General features: G+C 53.6%; 1 protein-coding gene across 1 annotated transcript; it reads right to left on the reverse strand.

Annotated features, from left to right (window-relative positions):
• Nucleotides 1–1,800: 1,800 nt before the first annotated feature.
• Nucleotides 1,801–21,480, reverse strand: LOC121344296 (protein transport protein Sec16B-like). Its single transcript, XM_041420116.1, has 25 exons — nt 21,221–21,480; nt 20,137–20,243; nt 19,535–19,634; nt 19,304–19,418; nt 18,032–18,173; nt 17,487–17,644; nt 16,746–16,807; nt 15,311–15,446; nt 14,110–14,340; nt 13,393–13,490; nt 12,385–12,466; nt 12,152–12,269; nt 11,663–11,774; nt 11,376–11,481; nt 10,595–10,735; nt 7,598–7,711; nt 6,882–6,954; nt 4,637–4,888; nt 4,100–4,170; nt 3,683–3,820; nt 3,421–3,528; nt 2,513–2,594; nt 2,323–2,420; nt 2,155–2,223; nt 1,801–1,863 (listed from the first exon to the last, which is right to left on the reverse strand). The coding sequence occupies exons 1-25, from the start codon at nt 21,478–21,480 to the stop codon at nt 1,801–1,803; spliced, it is 3,036 nt and encodes a 1,011-aa protein (XP_041276050.1).
• Between the last annotated feature and the right edge of the window lie 366 nt (nt 21,481–21,846).

Here is a 21,846-nt window from a genome sequence, read left to right on the forward strand (position 1 = left end):
GGTGAGAGATTTTCACACTCACACCCCTTTAAACCAACTCAAAGGACTGTAAGGCAGCAAAAAGCCTCTGCCAGGCCAAAAGGCAACATACTGACCCCCCAAAGAGGTGCCAAAAGCATCCTCCAGCTGAGACTGAGGGACATAAAGGTGTGTGGGTGCACAGCTGCAGCACACAGAGCTGTGAGGACACCCAGCATCACAGGGTCCTTCCCCCTGCACCCACAGAGGCAGAAACATCCCAGATTTACGCTTCCATCCTCAGGAAATCCACTGGAGTGTGTGCGGCAGCCAGCCAGGCTCACCCCAGGGCAGCATTCTGGGCTCAGCCAGTCATTTCCAGGTCCTGGGAGCCAAGCAGCTCTGGAAGAAGGGACACCTGGATCTAACCACACATGTGCCCCGGGTTTACATCGGCCCTGATAGCCTGATGTGATTAAAAGCCAGCAGCGTTTAATACTGTGGGTCTGCGGGTGTTAAAGCCATGCACCGCCAGCCCTCACAGCGCCTCCCTGGAGGGCAGCCGGGACTCCACCGCAGAGGGCTCCAGCCCCACAGCCTGCTACCAACAAGGCTTGGACCAGTGGGGCACTGATCCCACAGACTGCCACGGGCGGCCACAACCCACATCCCTTCACGAGGGGATCCCCACAGCCCGTCACGGGCAGGTTTCAGCCCCGCCGCCCACCCCTCAGGTTCGCGCCCGGAGACCCGAGCACAGCCCGCCAGGCGACAGCTCCCCCGCCCGCCATGAGCCTGCGTTTTAACCCGCCCTCCGGGACACGCCCCAGCCCCCTTCCGACCAATGGGCGACTCTCAATCAGCATATAGTCGCAATGCACGCTGGCTAGAACCAGCTCTCACCCTGAGCTGGAAGAAGCCGTGTAGTGAGCCTTTATATAGCGGCGGCTGCGCGACTCGCAGCGTCCGGGGGAAGCTCACTGCCGAGGCCACCCACGGGGTGCGCGTCACCCGCGGCCCGCCTCGGGGAAGGTCTGAGGGAAGGGCCGCCCGCGGCCCCAGCAGGGCCCCGCCCGCGACGGGCGGGTGAGCCACCAGCAAGGGGGGGCGCCGCGCGGGCCGGCCCGGGCAGGAGAAGCCGCGGCGGTTCCTCCGCTCGCGGAGCGCAGCCCGGCGGATGCTCGTGGCCCCGCGGTGCTTTGAGACAGACTCACGGCCGGCGCGCTGAGTCCAATGGGTGAGGTGGGGCAGCGCCCCATAACCCAATTCAGACTACTCTCCCCCGGATACCTTTTCGCTTTCACTTTTTCACCGTCCTTCCAGCACTCCTTTCCTTTCCACGCACCTTAGTCTTCCACTCCTCCACCTATTTATTACTGACTTCAACACCCCAAATGCGGACCCCAGCAGAGGGCAACAAAGATCATTAAGGAGTATCTCGCTTATGATGAAAGGCTGAGGGAGTGAAGGGGGGGGGACATCATTAAAATATCTATGTATAAATACCTAAACGTTACCAAAGACATGTAAAAAGAAATACTGGAGTGGAGTTCAAGAACCACGCATCAGCAATAACAACAAGTTATGCAAACCAGACCTAAATTTTGTGAAAGAGGAAGGCAGAGGCCTGTGTTCCCACCTGAATCACCAAATTATTCACACACCCCCACCAGCCTCACACGCCCCATTTTTTTTCTTTTAAACCCAGAAACCTCCCCCTTATTTTACAACACTGTCTACCAAGCAGACCCAACCACTCCTACCCCATCCAAAATAACCACAAACACAATTTTGGTTAAAAAAACTTTGTGTAATTGGTGTCTGCCATCCCTACCCACCACCTCACAGTGGGTTGGGGTAGCGATGCCGGGAAAGCAGCCTGGGTTGGGTGGGTCGGGCAGGAAGCTGGGAAACAGAGAGAGAGGTGGTGTGAGCAGTGGCCTGTACCCCAAAACGTTGCTTTGCCATCATCAGGTTGCAACCACAACCATCTTCCCTACGTTTCACTCATTCATCACAACTCTCATTGCTGTCCTCCCACCATTGATTTACTTATTAAAAAAAACCTTATTCCCACGACTGGTATCACCTAAACCCCCCTGCCCATAGCAGATCACCTGAAATCTGGCACCACCCCAAAATCAGAAGCCACTCTAGGTCTCATACAGCACCACCCCCTCATAAAAATGCTCTCACCTGAGCGACCTGGGCAGGGTTGAAGAGAGGAATTGAAGCCCGTGGTGGGAGAGGTCCAGGGTAGCCGGCCTGGAAGGATCAAAGAGAGAGAAACTTAACAGACTCCTCGAGCAGAGAGGTGTCCTGGACACCCCATCACACACGGATACACTTCCCTTCCCTCCTCACCTGCTGTCCTGCTGACTGCCTTCCCTCCTTCTCCCAGGAGCCTTTCACTTCTGCAGACACTGGACTGACACCAAAGGCACTTTCACCCTGCATTCCTCCTAGGGCCAGTAACCAAAAGCAAAAGCCAACTTAAAATTAAGAGGAGAAACTGGATGGGGGAGAGAGGTGAGGGGAACCGTGCGGTATTTACCGGGATTTCTGGAGAGAGGCTGAGCCAAAGGGTTTGTGCCAGCTGCCAGAGGGGCAATGGGTGGGGATGGTGATGTCCGCTCCTGAAATCACATCCACCCGTTTAGAGCAGAAGCTCCTTGAGCTGGGAGAAGACCTCTGCACCAGCTACCACACCAGGCTTTTGGGGTACCCATTCTGCACCCGTCCTGCTGCAGAGGTACCCAGGAGCTGCAGGAAACATGGCTAAGGAGGGGCTACTGGGTCAGGGCAAGCAACACGAGCACAAAGCTAAACCAGCCTGAGGGTTCAAAATCAGGCAGGAGGCTGGACATCAAGCCTGGGTACAGTGTGAGGGGCCAAGGTCTGTGGGTCCCCTTCTGTTCTTCATCTCCTGCTAGTTTGAGAAGACTATCCCAACATTTTTTTGCTCTGGGACTGTAGATCATTCTCTACCAGGAAGAAATTTCCAGGGGAGGTTCTCGCTCCAAGCTCCAAGCCATCAGGGATGTGATGCCCTTAGGAGTGGGCTAGGTCTGGGATAACCACGCATGGCTACTTCCCCTTCGCTGCTGCACTTCCAATTAAAGAGGTTTTCCCTTCCCTGCATGTCCTAAAACCTGCCAGAGCAGTGCTGCTCACAGCTGCTGTGTTCCACTCCAGCGGAGGGCGAGGGATCCCTGCAGAGTTTGCCAAGGGCTTGGATGACCTCATGGGTGAAAGAGGCTATATGAATTCACAGTTATTATTAATCAAGGATTCACTTCCAGGCTAAAAGGGCTCCCAGTCCCAATCTGCCCCCACACAGAGTGGCTGTGGCCCCTGCACAACGACAGAGGGAGAAACAGAGGGTGATGGGGAGATGTGTCACCCATTCTCACAGCGGCACCCTGCATGTCACCAGGGACAGGATGGCTTTTTGTCCCCTACCTGTGGTCCTGATGTGGAAGAGTCTGAGCCTGTCTCAGACTCAGCTTTGGGAGAAGTTTCCTTGGTGGGTTTTGACCGAAACCAGCCAAACCACCTGAATCCAGAGCTCTGGGAAATGAAGGAAAAGAGTGGAAAGGCATAAGAAGAGGTGGATGCCAGGGTCCTCCACGTGCCTGCTGGGCACATTTTTCCAGGGGCAGGGCTGGCATCAGGGACAGACAAGCTCAGTGCATGAGGCTCACGATGGCTCTGGCATGCTCACCTTGTCCTCCTCTGGCTTCGTGGCCTCTGCCTGCCCCTCAGCAGTGTCCTCATCTGTGCTGTCCAAGGAGGGCTGGCTGTCCCCCAGGGAGACAGTGGAGGTCTCCGAGAGAGTCCGAATCCTGCCCGGTAACTCCTCCTGCCATCAGACACGGAAGCTGCCACGTGCTGTCCCCACAGGAGCTGCACCCAGCATGGTCAGAGCCCCCCTGGGACTGCTCCACACCCACATAAGTGGGAAGCATGCCCAGGGACCCCCACATGCCTTACACAGCAGGGCACAGCTTTCACCCAAGGAAACATCCCCCCCATGATGGGGGGATTCCATGTGAGTTCAGTGCATGGAAGGATGGGTCAACACATCCCAGATCCAGCCAGGACCCTCAGTGGGATGGTCTCCCTGGCCCCTCTGACTCACCTGCTCTGTGGGGAGGGCTGGCTGCACCTCTCCAGGGGACAGCCTGGCACCCCAGGTCTCCCCAGCTTCTCCTGTGGAGCAGAGGGAAGGACACAGTCAAGGTTCAATCAGTGGAGCTATGGATTTATCCATCAGAGCTATTTCCAGAGCTTCTACCGTGCCCCTCTCCAGAGCACAGCCACCCATGGCTGTGGTGGCCAAGATGTCCCCCAAGAGATGCAAAAGGCCATTGTGGTCCCTGTCCCTGCCAGCGCCAGGGAGTAAGTGGTGAGGCTGAACTGGTGCATCTCAAAGGCAACTTCTAAGGAGGAAATTCCTCGCTGTGAGGGTGGTAAAGCCCTGGCAGAGGTTGCCCAGAGAAGCTGTGGCTGCCCCATCTCTGGAAGCATCCAAGGCCAGGCTGGATGGGGCCTGGTGTGGAAGGTGTCCCTGCCCATAGCAGGGGGTTGGAACTAGATGATCTTTAACATCTTTTCCCAACACAAACCATTCTGGGATTCTGTGATTTTTGCAGGGAAACAAGGCTGCAGCACTTACCTGCTGGCAGCACTGGCTGTGGAGGGGGCTCAGCAAAATCCCCTGCCAGAGGAGGACGTGTCTCTTGGCCAGGCACAGGGGGCTGCAGGTCTCTCCCCACGCTGGGCAGCGGCGATGCCACGACCTGAGCAGGTGCTGGGGACCCGAGGGACATGTCCTCCTGGAAGCTCGGTCCCTGGGATGGCACAGGCTCAAACCACTGGTCATACTGGTAGCTTTCACTCTGGGGAATCTCATTGCCAGGCTCTTCATCTGCCAAAAATACCCCACACCTCAGGAGTTTACAATTTTTGTAATGTTTATAATTCTGTCGGGCTGTTGCCCAGATTTCTCCCCTTTTCCCTTAAGCATCAGCAGGAGCTGGGGGAGTGAGGAAAGGCTTCAGGGACCAGGCAAAGGAGGAGGTAGGACACAGCACAGCAACCTTCCAGAGGTTTCCAGGAAGGTGGGATGGGAAAGACCAGGGGAGTTTTTGGGTTTTTTTTTTTAATCCTGGGAAGGTACCTGAGGCGATAAATGAATTCAGAAGGGAATGCTATGGAAGCCAAGAGCCCACAAGCAGCATGCAACAGCAGCTCAAAGGAGGCTGAGATCTCCAGCCTTTTCACCCACTCCTGCTGCACACCCTGAGCAGGAAAGATTCACCAGGTAGCTTTCATTCCTGTTCCACAGCAGCACCTTGCAGTTCCTTGCTTTAGGCAGATTTATTCAGGGTTGGGATTTTTTTGTTTGAAAGGCAAGTTGAGCGAGCAGGATTGGTTTTCTTTAACACACACATTGGTCCCAGGTGTGTGTCCTGCTCATTCCAGCTGAGCAGCCTCCTGCCAGAAACACTGGGCACTGGGAAATTCCCCTCCCATTGCTGTGAGTCAGGACTCAGATCCCATAGGGAAGGATTATAGCATCTTGATGCTATCAAGCCCTTTGCTTTGCTGCCAGCATCACCTCCAGCTCACTCAGGATTGGTTTCACCCCCATGAGCTGCTCCCTCATGGCCTGGAGATGCTCAAGCTCCACAAGGAGGAGGATGAATGCTCAAACTCATGCTGCCTGGCAAGCTCAGCTGGAACAAGTCAGGGAGGACCATGTGGATCCCAGCTTGGCACCTGATTTGGGCTTTGTCTTTCCAAGATGGATGAATTCAGCACCAAGCCAGCTTTCTCTGCATGCAGGTCCCTCAGGTGGTGGCTCTGGATGGCCTTCACAATGAAGGAAAGGGTCCAGCACAGGGAAGGGGAGCTGTGGAGACCACACCGAGCAGACCTGGCTGCCAATGGGATCATCGTACTTGTAACTTCCTTCCAGGGAAGGAAGATCATAGTCTCAGCCCTGATAGCAGCAGAAGGCAATCAGGATTGATGATCCTTTTTACTGCCTGGGAGAGCTCTTTGAAAAGGAATTTGGCAGCAACAGGGAAAGCTGATAGGAAGAAATGGCTTGAAGGAATTAGTTGTTTTTTATCCTGTCTGCACCAGCCTCTGCTCTCCACACTTCAGTGCCAGCATTCCCAGTCAAAGGCAGATCCAAGGAGCAGGGGACTGTGTAGGAGCATCCTGCTGATGGTTGTGAAGCAACACCTCCCCCTGACTTCTCCTCAATGGGACATCCCAATGGATACCTGCCCAGCTGGGAAAGCCCCCCTGCTCTTCTCTTGGCACCAGAGGATGGTGGTGTCCTTTCTCTCGATGCCTCTGGGCCCTCTGGGTGGGCTAGCACAGCAGGGGACTCTTGGGGTCACCAAAGGGCAAAGCAAAGGGATCAAAGAGGCAGCAAGGAAGGAGAAATGCTGAGTCTTCAGCCTGGCACAGAGCAGGATGAGCTCCTCCCTGAATCCTTTGCTCTCTAAGTGTGAAATCCCTTTAGTTCAGCTCCAGTTTGCACCCTCAGAGGACTGCCTGGGAATGGGGCCGTCTCCCCTGAGGCTCAGCTGGGAGGCTCATCCAGCACCCACCTCCAGCTCCTCTTCTCCTCCCACGGCACCCAGAGGGACCCTGAAGTTGTGGTAATTAAGCCCAATTACTCACACTTGGTATGAGCATCGAGCACTGAGCCCTCACTTTGCAGCCCATGCCTGAGGGATGCATCCAGGCAGGAGCAGCCTTTGCGCTCTGGAGGGATACAGGGAGCAAGGAGCTGCTGCTGGTTAAAAACTCCAGGGGTTGGGAAGCTGCTTCCCAGCCCATGGCAGCACAATTCCATGCAGGGAGAGCCCACTGGGGAGAGCCTGCTGCTTTGTTTTATTTACCTGCTGTTGGTAGAACAGCACAGGGCAGCTCCAGCTGAGCGGGTGCCACCTCTGGAGGAAGATCATCTTCCACCTGCAGAGGTAAAACGTGGTAAAATGGATAGGAAAAAGGGTAGCACAGGACAAAGACTAAGGAAACCATGAAGCCAGTGCAAAGGAAAGCATAGTGCTCATGGATCTGGGCACATAGCCCACTCCAGGCTGCAGGAGAGACCCACCCCAGCATGGACACAGCTCTTTCCCAGTAAGTGAGAGGGGCTGCAGCACCCCTGAGAGCAGGCAGGAGGGGAAACAAGATGGGAAAGGCCACAAAACCAAAAGCAGGTGTGAAATCTGAATGAAGAGCATTAATCCAAACACCAGACCATAGTTAAAAGACCCCAGAGTATACCCACAAGGTGACACCCCACCAGCGACCTCTGCAATGTCCTCCCTGCAAAGGGAGACCATCACCCACCCACCAGCCCCTGCCTGCCCTCCTCGAGCCAAATCAAAGAGAGTTTTGCCCTACGTGAAGCTCTGCAGCCCTCAGGCACTGCAAGCCCCTTGCTCCCACTGAATCTGCAGGTCCCAGAGCAAAGACCACATCTCAGAGCTCACAAGCCAAAGAAGAACAGCTTTTGAACCTCCATCCCCTCGGATTCAGGGAAGAGGAGGAGGACGCTCCTGCAGACAAACCACAACACAGAGCAGCTGTCCCACTGCCTCCTCCTTACCTCCCACTCCTGGCAGCAGGCTCGGAGCTGCTCCAGCCAGTCAGGCTCCAGCGCCTGCTCCTGCTCTGGAATCTCCAGCAGCAGAGGGTCACAGAGCTTCAGCCTCTCAGCCAGCTGCAGGGCCGGGGGGACAGCAGGGATTAGCACACAGGTCAGATCCACAGGGATCTGTCACACACGGCTGGGCGCGCCGGCTCGGGAAAACAGCATCAATTTGTAATTTGGGGGTAAAATAACACCAGCCTCTTGTGCAGGACTTATTCCCTCCCCACACCACCACAGAGGTGCTGCCCCACAGGCCCAGCAGGGCGGGCTCAGCACCTCCACAGAGATGCCAAAACACTGTGTCAAAGATGCTCCTCACATCAAAGAGACAGGCAAATATCACCATCCCTTTTTCCCCCCCCGAGGAAAATGAGTGGCTTTAATCAACTCCCTAACAGCCATCCTGGGGCACTGGCAGGTTTGCAGGATACTCCACCAGAAGCCCTGGAAAGAGCCCAGCTCCCAGGGCAGTTCATAAGCTCCTCACCTACCCCATGAGGATGGATGGGAGGTGGTGTTTTTCTGATCTGCATTTACAAATCTCTCAGAAGATTTCTCAGCTTCCCAGGCTTGTCCTGATGCTTGATGTCCTTAGAGCTAAAGAGTATTTTCTTAATATCTAAGTGAAATCTTCCCTACTGCAAATTAAGCCTCTCTATCCCTGCTCCCATGGAAGCTGTGAGAGGAGCCAGCCAGCATCCCCCACGAGCAGCCTCCTGTGTGCTGGAGGGCTGTTATCACATCGCTCATACCCCTTTCTCCCCCACCATATCTTGCCTAGAAGAAATAACCCTCAGGCCTTCCTCAGAGGTCATTTTCCCCTCAATCTCTTATCACCCCAGCTCTCCACTCCCACACTCACTCCAATTTAGCCCTGTCTCCACATGCAGCAGCCCAAACGGGCCCCTGCCAAGACCCCTGAGACCCCAGCACGGAGGGATTATCACCTCCTTGTCTCAGATATGCCAGTTGTACTCTCACAACCCAGAATAACACTATTACATTGGTGGGGTTTTTTTTCTTTTGTAACAGCATCCTGTTATGCTGCTGCTCAGTATTTTTTCCATGCTCCACTATCTCCCCCAGGTCCCTCTCTGCAGTATTGCTGCTGTGTGTTTAATTTCTCCTGCAGAAGAGGGGTGTGTGCTGCCCTGGCTGCAGCCATCTCAGTGACATGGGGCTCCAGCTCCCATCAACGGAGCAAGAGGCTCTTCTGGGGCGACCCAGGAGCCCAGGATGAGATGCAAGGCTCCCTGCAGAGCTAATTCCCTGTCTGAAGGAGTTGTTTAGACAAAGATCCAGTTTTAAGACAGCTGGGTGAGGGGAGATGGTACTCAAAGCACCGCTCTTCATCCACATCTTTACAGAATTTTCTCTCTGGTATCAGCCCACCAGCACCCTGATCTAGTGGAAGGCATCCCCCATGCCAGGGGAGCTGAACTAAGTGATCTCTAAGGTCCCTTCCAACCCAAACCATTTTAGGATTCTTGGGGAATTCTCAAGTTTCCTCTAGCTACTTCATGCTCCCTTATCTTCAATGCCTTGCTACAAGGCTGCCACCTTGAGGGCCACCAAAAGCCACCCAGAGGTGACTTTGCAGCTCAGCCACCACCCCACAGCCACACAAGACTCAGCTGTTCCTTCCTGCACCAGTCCTAGCAGCCATTTCTTTCTATTCCTGAACTTTTAAAACACAAACTCTAAACCAGCACAAAGCACACTTCCCAGGTGTGTGAGTTTACAGCAAGGCAGGACCTGCACAACTGGACCCCAGCTTGGGACTGGGACTGGCCACGAGAGCAAAGTAACCCTGCAGCCAACCAGGAGCCTGCACTACCTCCTGTCCCATCTCTTTACAAACACACCTATGCTCATCCTAAATCAATCACAGGGAAAAGGAAATTATAAGCATGATTACTCCTAAACGGGGGGAATGTTTAATCCAAAAGCTTATGTGCACTTTGATCCAGTATTAATGAACCAGCACCTGGTTGTATATCGTCCCCAGCTTCAAAAGAGGGGAAGTCTTAATCAAACACTAATGTGTATCATAATTTGTAACACAGTCTAGAACATCAAAGACAAGAGCATCTACGAATGCACTAGTTTTTCAGATGAAAGTGTTTTCTCCCAGGAGAAGCATTATCCCCAGCGGAATGGCAGATCTAAAAGGCTGTTAGACAGCAAATAGGCTTCCATGATGGGGTGAGGAAGCAGTGCCAGCCAAACTTTGGGTGAACTCAGCAGCACCCACTTCAGACAGGCATCTTGCTGCCCCTCACCTCACAGCACCACGGCTTGAGTGCCTTTCATAGAATCACAGAATGGTTTGGGGTTGGAAGGGACCTTAAAGCTCATCTCGTTCCAGCCCCCTGCCATGTGCAGGGACACCTCCCACTAGACCAGGTTGCTCAGAGCCCCATCCAACCTGGTCCTAAAGGCTGGGGGAAGGTGACAAGCAGCCTCAGCACTGCCCTGGTCTTGTGAGAGTCCCGCCTTCCCAGGGGATCTGGGACACTTGGCCTCACCGCCCTCTGCCCCAGCCCCCTGCTCAGGAAGTAGAGGGGCTGCACTTGGTGCTACAGGATGGGCCATGCTCCCTCTCGGTGTCACCCCAGAACACACCCCCCAGGAGGTAAAGAGAATTGTAGAAGATGTGCTGGAAGGGAAATGTGCACTTAGACTTCGCTTCTTAAGTCTGTGACATTTAGGAGTTCAGAAAACCCCACCAGACTTAAAAACATCCTTTGTTTCCAAATAACTCTGCTCCTACTTGGCAGTCAACATAACACCTTTGTTTTCCACCCTAAATCCACGGAGATTAGAAACCCTGTGGAAGCATTGGCTTTGCTGTACTTGGCAGCAAACCCTGGGGGGCTGCTCAGAGCTCCCACCCACTCCCACCCCAGCAGGTGGCATGCCATGGTTGGGATGCAAGAGGTCCAGACTCACCCTCACCACTTGCTGGGCCAGGACGGGGTGCGCGGCCGGGTCGTGGCGCAGCAGCGCGGTGCCCACGAGCTCACAGTACTGCAGGGCCTGGGCTGGCAGCCCGTGGTCAGCCAGGCGGGAGGCGTAGAGCAGCTTGTACACCTTGGGGGAGGGAAGCAGAGCAGCCACGGGTGGGAGCAGGGACATGGACAGGTCTGTGTCAGGATGGGTGCCCTGTGTCGTGGCTCAGAGGGCCCTGGATCGTGCACCCTGAGGTCACTTACAACTTGGGGCCACTTCCACCCATCCCCATGGAGCCATCCAGCAGCCCCCCGTCCTTGAACCAGAGAGCTACATAGAATCCTGGAATGGTTTGGGTTGGAAGGGACATCAGAGCTTATCTAGTTCCAGCCCCCTGCCATGGCCAGGGACACCTCCCACCAGACCAGGTTGCTCCAAGCCCCATCCAGCCTGGCCTTGAACACTTCCAGGGATGTATCCATCCAAATCCACAGTGCCCAAGGCAGCAACAGCTGGGTGCTGCTTTGCAAAAGGAAACGCTCACCTGTTACCCAGAGAGCAGGAAGGCAATGAGAGCTGAGCAAGCACTGATCAGACACATTGCACCCCAAAATCTGCCCTGATTGAGTCCCTTGGCTAAGGCAACCTTCCCATCATTCCCAAAGCCCAGTAAGGGGACAAGCCTCAGGAACAGCTTGAATTCCAGGCTTCAGTGAGACGGGTGCATGTTTTGGGGCAAGTCTGAACTGCTGCACAAGGTGTAGTTGAGCATATGCACTACCTGGAAGGGGAGAAGGAAGGATTCGGGCTGTCGTAGCTGCCGGCAGTACTCGAAGATTTCCATCCTCTGGATGGCGTCTGTCCTGGCAAACTGGGAAAACGCCTGGCTGCGAGGAGAGGGGCAGGGTCAGCGAGCAGGAGCAGAGCTCCCTCTCCAAACAGCCCCACCAAACAGCATTAGCAGCAGGAAAAACCCCGACCAGGGATTGCTTTTGCATCAAAGTGAGATCCCAGGGATGGGGAAAACGTGGGGCAGGTGACTCCAGCGGGAACGCCAGGCTCCCTCACCGGTGGCTGCTGCCCAGCAGGGCCATGCGATCTGCCTTTGCTCCGAAGTAACCAAAGGGAATATCTGCCATCAGGTAGCAGAAATGAGCTGCTTCGACTGCTCCCTTGCTGGCTGGATGGAAGAAGACAAACAATTAGTCTGAGACATCACCACATGGTCTGCTGTGCTTTGGAGGCCCTCAAGCTCATGCAAAAATGCAAACCCAACTGCCTCACTTTCCTGCCCATGCAGACCCTGATCTCTCCCTTGTCCCTCTTGTTTGTCTGTTTTCCCCAGTTGCTGTTTTTTGTTTCAGGAAATTTCTGTTCAGTGATAGAACTGGGTGAGCCTGAGCAGCACCAGCTCCAACGCTTGCAGGGTGCATAAAATCCCACCACTGGGAGGAAGGCTCAGTCCCCTGCAGTTACCTACACCTTCCCTGGGCCTAACTGCTCCACAGGAGACACCTGGAGCCTCTGTTATGGCTGCTCCCACTGATCTCAGCTCACCCAAAGTGTCTCCCATGGTGACAATGGCTCGGTGGTTCAGCTCGGTGTCTCCAACCTTGTTGGACAACATCACAGCCAGGTGGGGCCTCCAGTCCCCCCACGTGGCATCCCCGCAGCACTGGAGAGAGAGGAGGAGAGCAAAGGTGAGCAGAGATGATCACCAAAAGGTGGGTGTTACAGGCAGGTGACAGCTCAGGAGAACACACGGCAGGGCCAGCCTCTTGCTCACGGACCAGAGCTGCCTGAGGGATCCTTCCTGACATCAGCTGGAAGAGGGTCTGCAGTGGGTCGTTGGTGGCCAGTGTGCTGGTGAACCTGTGAGGAGACAGCAGAGAAGGGCTGCAGGACCCCAAACCTTCATTCACCTCCTAGAGCACAGCCCAAATATCCCAGGAAGCTGATGTCTCAAGGGGTTTCCCAGAGAATCCAAGAATGGATTGAGTTGGCGGGCACCTTCTAGTCTAACACTCCTTCCATAGTCAGGGACACCTTCCACTAGACCAGGCTGCTCCAAGCTCAGTCCAACCTGGCCTTGGACACTTCCCAGAGATGGGGCAGCCACAGCTGCTCTGGACAACCTGTGCCAGGGCCTCCCCACCCTCAGGGGGAAGGATTTCTTTCTAACATCTAATCTAAATCTACCTTCCCTATCCTATCACTCCATGCCCTGGTAAATAGGAGGCAGAGAGGATCACCAGCCTCTGGGGGTGATGATCTGTATTACCTTCAGAGAAGGCAGGTCTCCAGGACAACACTGCATAAAACCTCCTTAAAAGGATTTGGGTTCCACAAGACAGACAATTTCTGCTTAACTCTCCCTGAAGGGATCAACCCAATCCAGACTAAGTACATTAAATTCCACCAGAAAATGCTCATACGAGTGAGATGAATGGCTGGGACTAGACTGGATAACAGTGAAAATGGCTCAGCTCCCCCTGCCCCATGGCTGTCTTTGCTAGGACAGCATGGGCAAACCCAGAGATTCAGAATAAATTAACCTTCCATCTCCAGGGAATGGCTTTCCTCCTGTTTTCCAACCCCCTACCTGGTTTCTCCTGTCCATTGGGAAGCCTGAAGGACTCAGACCTGTTTGGACAAATGTCATCTGTCCCCTTTGCCCCCTGTGGAAAAGCTCCAGCTGGAACCAATGCTCTTTTCCAATTCAGGGGGCACCGAAGGGATAGCAGGCTTGGAAAGCCAGCCATGGAACATCATACCCTGCTTGAGCTTCTCCAACTTACCCAGTGAGGACCCAGCTGTATGTCCGAGGGTCCATCTTGCTAGAGAGGAACAGGGCATGGCCCCACAGCTGGTTTCTCATGGCCCACACCAGAGCATCCTGCAGTTGAGGGGGAGAAGAAAAAAGGTTTGCACCAACTCTGCTTCCTCCCTCCTCTGCTCCCCCAGCTCACAGAAGAGTCCCAATAACTGCTCTGGCATTAATTAGCATCCTCTCAAAATCTCTTTGAGATCCCTTTGTCTTTCTACCTTGAAAATTTACAAGAAATTGGACCTTCAAAGCAATGTGGTGTCCCCTAGATTTTTTCCAGGTGTGTGCTGCCTGTTAGCCCCCAAAGCTGTCTGGGCACCCAATCTGCAGCCCTCCTCCTCTCTTCTCCTTGTGCCTTAGGTGAGATTACATAGCTGCAAATGGGTTTGAAACAAGATGACCTTTAAGGTCCCTTCCAAAGCAAACCATTCTAGGACTCTACAAAACTAAATGCGGTAGAAGTGCTGGTAAAAGCCTCTGCATCTCATCTTCACTTGGGTCTCCCATCCCAGTTCCCAGTGGTGGGAAATCACTGCCATAAGGCCCGTTGTACAAACACAGCTTGGAGGGTTGATCCCACAACCACAAGTCACTTCTGGAGCACCCTTCCCTTTAAAACCTGCCTGAAGAGACCTTCAGGTCTAAGAAGCCCTTCAGCCCCACATCCTGGATCCCACTCACCACTTACTTTCTTCCTGCCATAGTAGAGGAGCTTGGTGAACTTCTCCACTATCTGTGCCTGTGTCTCCACGACGGGAGGGACCTCCCCAGTGATGAGGTCCAGCGCGCCCGGCTGGCGCGATGCCCACTCGTCGTCCGCCAGGCCCATCAGGCTGGCCGCAGGCTCCTGCCTCTTGTACTTGTCCTGGCACCTGCAGTCCTGCATCAGCAGCTCGGCCGTGTCCGAACCCACCATGGACTGGGAAAGGGAAGGAAGGAGCCACCTGGAGGCTGCCCCATTGTGGCCGCGTTTCTCTCCACAGAGAAAAGCAAGGCACGACTTCCCAAGAATATTTCTGGGTTTCACATTCTCTGAACCTCAGAGAAAGGAAAACAATTCTCATCTCATTTGCTGTGCCTGTGTTTGTGCCAAAGTAGAATGCAATATGGAGACTGTTTACCCAAAGTGATGGTGTTTTGTTTCCTTGGCCTGTCAGGGCCAGGTGTGTGTGTGTGTGTCGGGACTGTCGGTGACAGTCACGAGAGGTTGTGCAGTTGTGTGCAGAGTTGAGTGCTTGGCAGATTCAGTTTAGATGTAATGTAATATAGTGTAATATAATATGGAATAATATAGTATAATAAAGTAATTAATTAGCCTTCTGATATCAATGGAGTCCTCCTCATCATTCCTCTCCCTGCCACGGGGGTCACCCTGAATCCTGTACCCCAGGAGCAAAGGCTGACGGCCCTTCCAGTCTGCCCCCTTCTTACACCTGCATCCCCGTCACAGCACATGCCCCAAACAAGACCAGCTTTGGCCACCAGCAGGAGGAGTTGGAAGGAAAAGGACTCAGCACAATTAGCAAGACCTTCACAACACTCCCTCTGATGACCTTATCCACCTGCTTCCAAAAGCAGCAGCAGACTGGATTGGGTGGATTTCAGTGGATTAAGGGAACGGCCCCCTTTTAAGTGTAAGTGCTGGCTCCTCCATGAAGGTGGCACCAGTCCCCTTCACTGGGCTGTTGGCAGTTCCCAAGGACAAAAAGCAATCACGGAGAAGGATTTGCTCCAAATATCCAGGCAGCATCAAACTGAGGAATGAAAATCAGATCCTCTTAAGGTACGTCCCTCCCCCCCAGAAATTGCAATGGATCAAGAGGTACCTAAGGGACATATTGTCTCATTTCCAAGATCAAAAGAGTGATCCCCTTCCATGGGATACCTACCCCATTCTGCCGGCAGAGGAGGACCAGGAGTTTCCAGAGGAGAGAGGAATCTCTACCCCTCTGTGTGGAGAGATCACAGCCTGTGGTTATCTTCTGCTGGCAAAACATCATCACATCCACCTTGTGCAGGTCTTCCCTACAGCAGCAGAAAGAACCATCAAAGAAACCCAAGGCAAAGCAAGCTATGGCACCATTCAGGCTCAGTCCCCAGGTTCTCTGATGGAGATGCCAAAGATTCCAAGCAAGAGCTGGAGAAAAGAAGATCCCCAGTACCAATGACTACTTTTAAGTTCAAACACACTCAAATTTATTGTGACTCCTAGCAGATCTCTGCGTTTCAGGGATGCAAAGTACATTTCAAACCCACCCTTTGACCTCCTGATAATATTTTCTTCAATCCATCTGCAAAGAAACAGTTTGGATTTGCTGTGCTGCCATTACATCCATGGATGTCCAAGGCTGCAGAAGCAGGCACACTCTGTTGTGGAGGCAGAGTGGAGGGTCACCTATGTGACCACAGAAACCCTTAAGCTACGTCCAAGCCAGGCAGAAGTGCTGCCATACAATAAAATAACTATACAATTAAAAAGAGTGGATGAAACAGGAGAGAGAAACTGTAGGTGGAGATGTTGATCCTGACTCAGTCATTCCAACGTATTATATGGAGATTCCCGATGTACCCTTTGGCACAAGTGGTAAACCAGAATCACAGAATGGCCTGGGGGCTGAAAGGGAGCATGAAGCTCATCTAGTCCAACCCCCCTGCCATGGGCAGGGACACCTTCCACTAGACCAAGCCCTGTCCAATTTGGCCTTGAACATTTCCAGGGATAGAGCTCCAGACCTGTTTGCAGCACTCCAGGTGGGTCTCACGAGAGCTCACAAGGGAAGCTCTAGATCTCCCACCCAGGTTCTGTGTATGCACAGCTCTTTTGCTTGGTAAATGCTTTTTCCTTTTCTCTCCCTGCTTTGGTTGGGAGTGGCCAGAAATAGTGACAACCTGATGCAGCACACCCTGATTCATCCCCAGGCTCACACTGGATGAAGGCACATACTGGGTCTGACCTTGCTGTGGCTCAGCCATCTCAGGGGACAAAACCTTTAGGAAAAGCTAAGCCACAGGTTGACCCAGGCCTTCAGACGTCCAGAGAAACCCAAAAAAATAATTTTTCTAAGATAAAATGAGTACAAAAAAAGGTCAGATGTACAAACCACACTAAACCCACATCCTATGAATATTCAAAATACCATATCCCATGATCCAAACCAACCCACACTGCATCAAAGGGGCCGGGCTCCCAGCCTGAACTTAGACATGACCTTTGCAGATAACTCAAAACCACAGGGACCCTTTGAGTCTGCCTTGAGCTCACGTCTCCTCATAAAGGAGACAGCCAGGAGGACACAGCTCCTGGACCTGCCTGTGCTGCCATACCTGGCCAGGGGCCCGGGGAAGGCTTGCAGCTCCTCTAGCTCTTCTGTGCCATGAAGGATTGCCTAAAAAACAAAAGTAAATTCAGCAGCTGGCCTCCAGCAATCAGAGCAGCCCCAGTTGGGCTATTGGAAAGCCAGTGCCTTGGCCAAGGATTCAACACTGCCAGTGAACCCTGTGCTGTCATAAGGTAACCACAGAGCACAGACCCTGAGCTATCACATGGGCTCCAGTGCTAAGGTCCAGTAAAGAAATGTCTGCTGAGATGGCATCTGCCTCCTTCTGGAGGTAAAAGAGGATACTGGAATGCTGTGGTAGACTTGGGGACAAGGCCCCTGTATTGGAGCACCTTGGGAAGATGAGTGCTGTTGTTCTTTGGAGAGGTACAAACCACACCTGTCCCCATGAGAAGGGATCACTATGAGCAGATCACAGGTACCAAGGGTTACAGAGCTGAAGGCTGAAAGCACCACCCAGGCACAGGCTGGCACGATGGAGACTCAAAAGTCCACGTAGGATGGACAGAAGATGGGAACAAGGAATGGGAAGGCTGCTGAGGAGGCTGCTTGGGTTATGACCAGGCACAGGCTGGCATGATGGAGACTCAAAAGTCCACGTGGGAACAAGGAATGGGAAGGCTGCTGAGGAGGCTGCTTGGGTTATGAACCACGTCTACATCCCTCAGGGTGACAGGAGCCACGCCAGGGAGGGGACGGAGGGCCTGGAGGGTCAGTTGTGTCCTACCTCCAGGCTGTGCAGCTGGACACGGGCCAGCTGTCCCTCAGCAGGCTGGTGGGGACACACCAGCACCAGGTGACCCCCAGCTCCAAAGCACAGCGCCATGTGCAGCTGTGGGAACTTGAGGGGGACTGCTGGAGTCGGGGTGGACACCGAGGGCTCCCCTGCAATGACACACACTGTGAGCCTCCCACACTGATCACACACCACATGCACTGTAGAGCACTTGACCAGGTCCCAACCTCATCCCCCAACTTAAGTGGCCCTCCACTGACCCCTCTGTGCAAGAATTGTCCCCCAAAGCAGCAGATGTGCACAGCAGCTCCAGGCAGAGCCCCCCAACCATTCACCCACCCCACAGCCCCCAGTCATGCCTTGTGACTCCTACACCTACCCAGGCAGAGCCCCCCAACCATTCACCCACCCCACAGCCCCCAGTCATGCCTTGTGCCTGCACAACCTCCTCCAGGAGAGGAGCCAGCTGAGTCAGCCAATATCCCACCATTTATTGCCTTGCTTCCCCCTTGTCAGAGTGCCCCATTCCACCTCACCTGTTTGTCCCACGTTCCAGGACTGTGGAAGCACAGAGTTGTAGTCGTCAGCACCATCATGGATGTACTGGCTGAGCTCATGGCTGCTGGAGCTGAGTCCTGACTCTTGGTACTGCAGGAGCAGGCTGGGCTGGCCCAAGGGCTGCAAGGGAGGGAGAACACACAAACCTGGCTCAAAAATTAGGGACATTGCTGATTTCCTGCTCCCAGGCAGGGGGGCAGGCTCTGCTGCTACAGGGATGTGCTCAGCAGGAGAAGCACAGCCAATTCCCATCTCAGCAGCTCGTGCCCTACACCAGCTTGAGTTCACCCAAAAGCTTAGAAAAGTAGTTTACACCAGCCACAGCTGTAGTCTGACAGCTTTCCTAGCTCTAACATGAGCTCCTCACCACAGCCAAAGAGATGGGGCTTGGAAACCCAAAAAAGCATCACCCAGGAGCAAAATCACCAGAGCTGCTTTGATTTGATCTTTTGATTTTTTTCTTGGCAAAACCCAGCAGTCAGAACACAAGTGTGATGGAGCATGACTTGGTGGACAGAGCTGACAATGACAATGACCTATCAGCTACCTAGGAAGGTTAGAATCGTGGGATCATGGAATCTTTAAGGTTGGAAAAGCCCTCTGAGTCCTACCATTAATCCAGCACTGCCATGTTCACCACTAAAGCATGTCCCCAGCTGCCACATGTACATGTCTTTAAAATTCCCCCAGGGATGGTGCCTCTACTACATCCCTGGGCAGCCTGTGCCAGGGTTTTACAACCCTTTTGTTGAAGAAATTTTTTCCTAGTATCCAACCTAAACCTTCCCTGGCACAACTTAAGGCTGTTTCCTCGTGTTCTGTCACTTGTTCCATGTGAGAGGTGCCTGATCCCCACTTGACTACAGCCTTCTTTCAGGGAGTTGTAGAGAGTGACAAGGTCACCCCTGAGCCTCCTTTCCTCCAGGCTGAGCCCCCACAGTCCTCTCTGCCTCTCCTCATCAGGCTTGTGCTCCAGACCCTTCCCCAGCTCTGTTGCAGATCATCCCACTAAGCCTGGATTTCTGTGCTGCTCCTGGGCTGAGCATACAGCCCTGCACCTGGGGGAGTGACAGCCCAGCAGATGGAGAGAACACAAACACTAAAAACCCACTGCAATAATCCCCAGGGATTATTATCCCTGAGTACAATATAGCAAAGGGGCCCTTTTCTCAGCTGGAGGGGGACACATGGATTTTTTCCCAAATCTCTGACAGATTCTTGTCTTCCACCCCAGCCCATCTTGAGGTTACCTCTTTGGACCAGCCATCATGCTCCCCTGAGTCACTGCTGCGGGTTCCTTCCCCTGTCCCTTCCCTCCTGGCAGTCGAGGTGTAGCTGTCCTCATAGGAGTCATAGGTGTGTGTCCTGCAGGTGGGAGCAAAGGGAGATATGCTGAAGATCTGAGACTTTTGAACCACTCACAAACCCCCTTATTTTGCAGCACGTGGTTTCACAAGGCTGCACAGACTTCCCAGCTTTACCTGTCCTGCCCTGGGGGGCCCGTGGCCAGGTTGGGGTGGTAGCCCCTGTAGTAGTGCTGGTCCCGGTAACTCTTGCCATAAGACTCTCCTTGTCTCAGGTCTAGAGAGAATCAAGATTCAGAAAGAGCAACAATGAAGTTGCAGAAGAAAATCCATGACTCAGGCAATTTGCCTTGCCCACTCAGTTTGCTTCCAAATGATCCCAACACGTTGGAGATATGATGATAATGCCTTGTACACATTTGCCAACACACCACTGATGTCCTTTTCTCTTTCCTCCCTCCTCTTCTGTTCAGTCCAGAAACAGCAAAGAAGAGGCCCTGGCCATCCTGATCACACAGCACCATCAAACTCAGGCTGGAACCAGGATTTTAGCTGTGGTAATGAAGATCAAACATCCCTTGAGTGCACCTACCTCCTTCTCACATTTCCTAAATGCAAACAGAGAGCCAGTGCTGCACAGAGCACCACCACCACCCAGGAATGTGGGCAGGAGAAAGCACTGGATGTGTGCAAACCCTGGGAGAAGAACCCATCCTGGGCAAAGCATCACTTCTCCTGCAAGCTGCCTCCATCCCCAGACCCAAGGGATGAGCCCATACCTCTGTCATCCTGCCACGCCACTGGCTGCCACTGGTGGCTTTGGTAGGAGTAGCCATCCCTGCTGCCAGCTGCAGGATAATGCCAGGGGGAGTCTTCATAGCCCTGCCTGGAAAACAACACAACACGCTGATCTGGGGAAGAAAGAGTTCCAGGGTGACATCTAGGGTTCCTCCTGCTTGGGACCTTTGGAGGCAGCAAAGGGGATGGAAATAAAGCCAGGTTCCCTGCTCTGGCAGGGCCAGGAACTGGTCCAGCATCACGCCTGGAAGCAGCAGGAGGAGGTTTGGATGCTTTGCTGTCCCCACCTGAAAGCTGTGCACTGCAATTTCAGGTGATGCCCAGTTTTATAGAATCCACGAATGGTTTGGGTTCCAAGGGACCTTTAATGGTCATCTCATTTCAACCCCTGCCAGGGGCAGGGACACCTTCCACTAGACCAGGCTGCTCCAAGCCCTGTCTAACCTGGCCTGGAACACTTCCAGGGATGGGGAAGCCACAGCTTCTCTGGGCAACCTGTGCCAGAGCCTCACCACCCTCAGAGAGAAAATTTACTTCCTAATATCCCATCTGCATCATACAACCTCAGCACAAAACCCCACGTACCGACTCCATAATTCACTGAGGGCAATAACTCAGGCAAATCAACCCAGATTTGCTGGAAGCTCTTTCTCAGCACTGAGAACATCCTCCAGCCCACATTTTATCCGTCCACTCTTCACTGTTTCAGCAGCTGAGCTTGCAGGCTGCCTCTTGCTCCTATATTACTGCTTGTATTTTTATTGTTCACCTTGCACTTAGGAAAAAAGAACTGCATTTAATCAAACCTGTAAGAAAAATGCACCTTTGGGCTGAGACAGAGCTTGTCAAACAGCAACCACACAAGTCACAGTTTTAAGAAGAAATCACAGCTGCAAATGCTGCACAGCCTTATATATAGAAATCATGAGGCTGCTTGAATAGCTGGACATCACCTACTGACACTCTGTGTCCCTGTGCAGTCACAAGGGCAGGACCTGTGAGCAGTGAAATGGGCAGTTCTTATTTTGAGGAGGTTTCCACCAAGAGGGATCAAAGGGATCTCACCTGGAGTGGGGCTGGCTGGGGTAGCTGCTGTCGGTGCGGGAAGCCGGCCGGCGGGTGTCACCGCGGGGGTGGTGGCCCTCATCCCAGGGGTGGCCGGGGAGGTGTCTCCCGTGCCAGGAGCCGGGCTGAGGAGCCTGCCCGGAGTGCAGGAGGTGCCGCCGCAGCGGTGCCGGGGGGCCCTGGTGCCCCTCTGCCCACGAGCCCCGCGCTGCCGGCCTCTCCCAGGGCTGGGGGGCCTGGGCAGGGGCCCAGGGCTCCATCACAAGCTTGCCAGATAAATCCTCTCTGGTGTTGGGGAGCTTAAGCCCCAAATGGCTTTGGTGGCCTGCAAATGATAAGTCACAGTGTGTTTGATCAGCAGCTTTTCAACCCCCTCAAAGCCCCCTTTGAAGCCCTTTGCCAGGCACTCTCTGCTTTTTGGGAGCAACCTGGCAACCTAACCCTAATCCTAACCCTAACCCTTTCCAAAATACCCAGAAGCAAGGAAAAGTCATCTTTATATCTTCCTTAACTTGAAGCTCCCCTTAAAGCACCAGGGTGAAATGGTCTGCCTTTGAAAGCAACACACATCCATCTCTTCCCAGAACAAGAATCTCAGAATGGTTTGGGTTGAAAGTGACCTTAAA

This window comes from Onychostruthus taczanowskii, unplaced genomic scaffold (assembly GCF_017590055.1).
Source record: "Onychostruthus taczanowskii isolate IOZ18803 unplaced genomic scaffold, ASM1759005v1 scaffold63, whole genome shotgun sequence".
In the NCBI taxonomy this organism is placed as follows: Eukaryota; Metazoa; Chordata; class Aves; order Passeriformes; family Passeridae; genus Onychostruthus; species Onychostruthus taczanowskii.

Bases quoted from the DNA above. Each gene is read 5' to 3' on its own strand.
- LOC121344296 (XM_041420116.1), bottom strand. From the start codon at position 21,480: ATGGAGCCCTGGGCCCCTGCCCAGGCCCCCCAGCCCTGGGAGAGGCCG. The intron at 20,244-21,220 runs GTGAGATCCCTT...GTTGTTTTCCAG, and splicing joins CCCAGCCAGCCCCACTCCAG to GCAGGGCTATGAAGACTCCC. The intron at 3,529-3,682 runs GTGAGCATGCCA...TTCATTTCCCAG, and splicing joins CGAAGCCAGAGGAGGACAAG to AGCTCTGGATTCAGGTGGTT.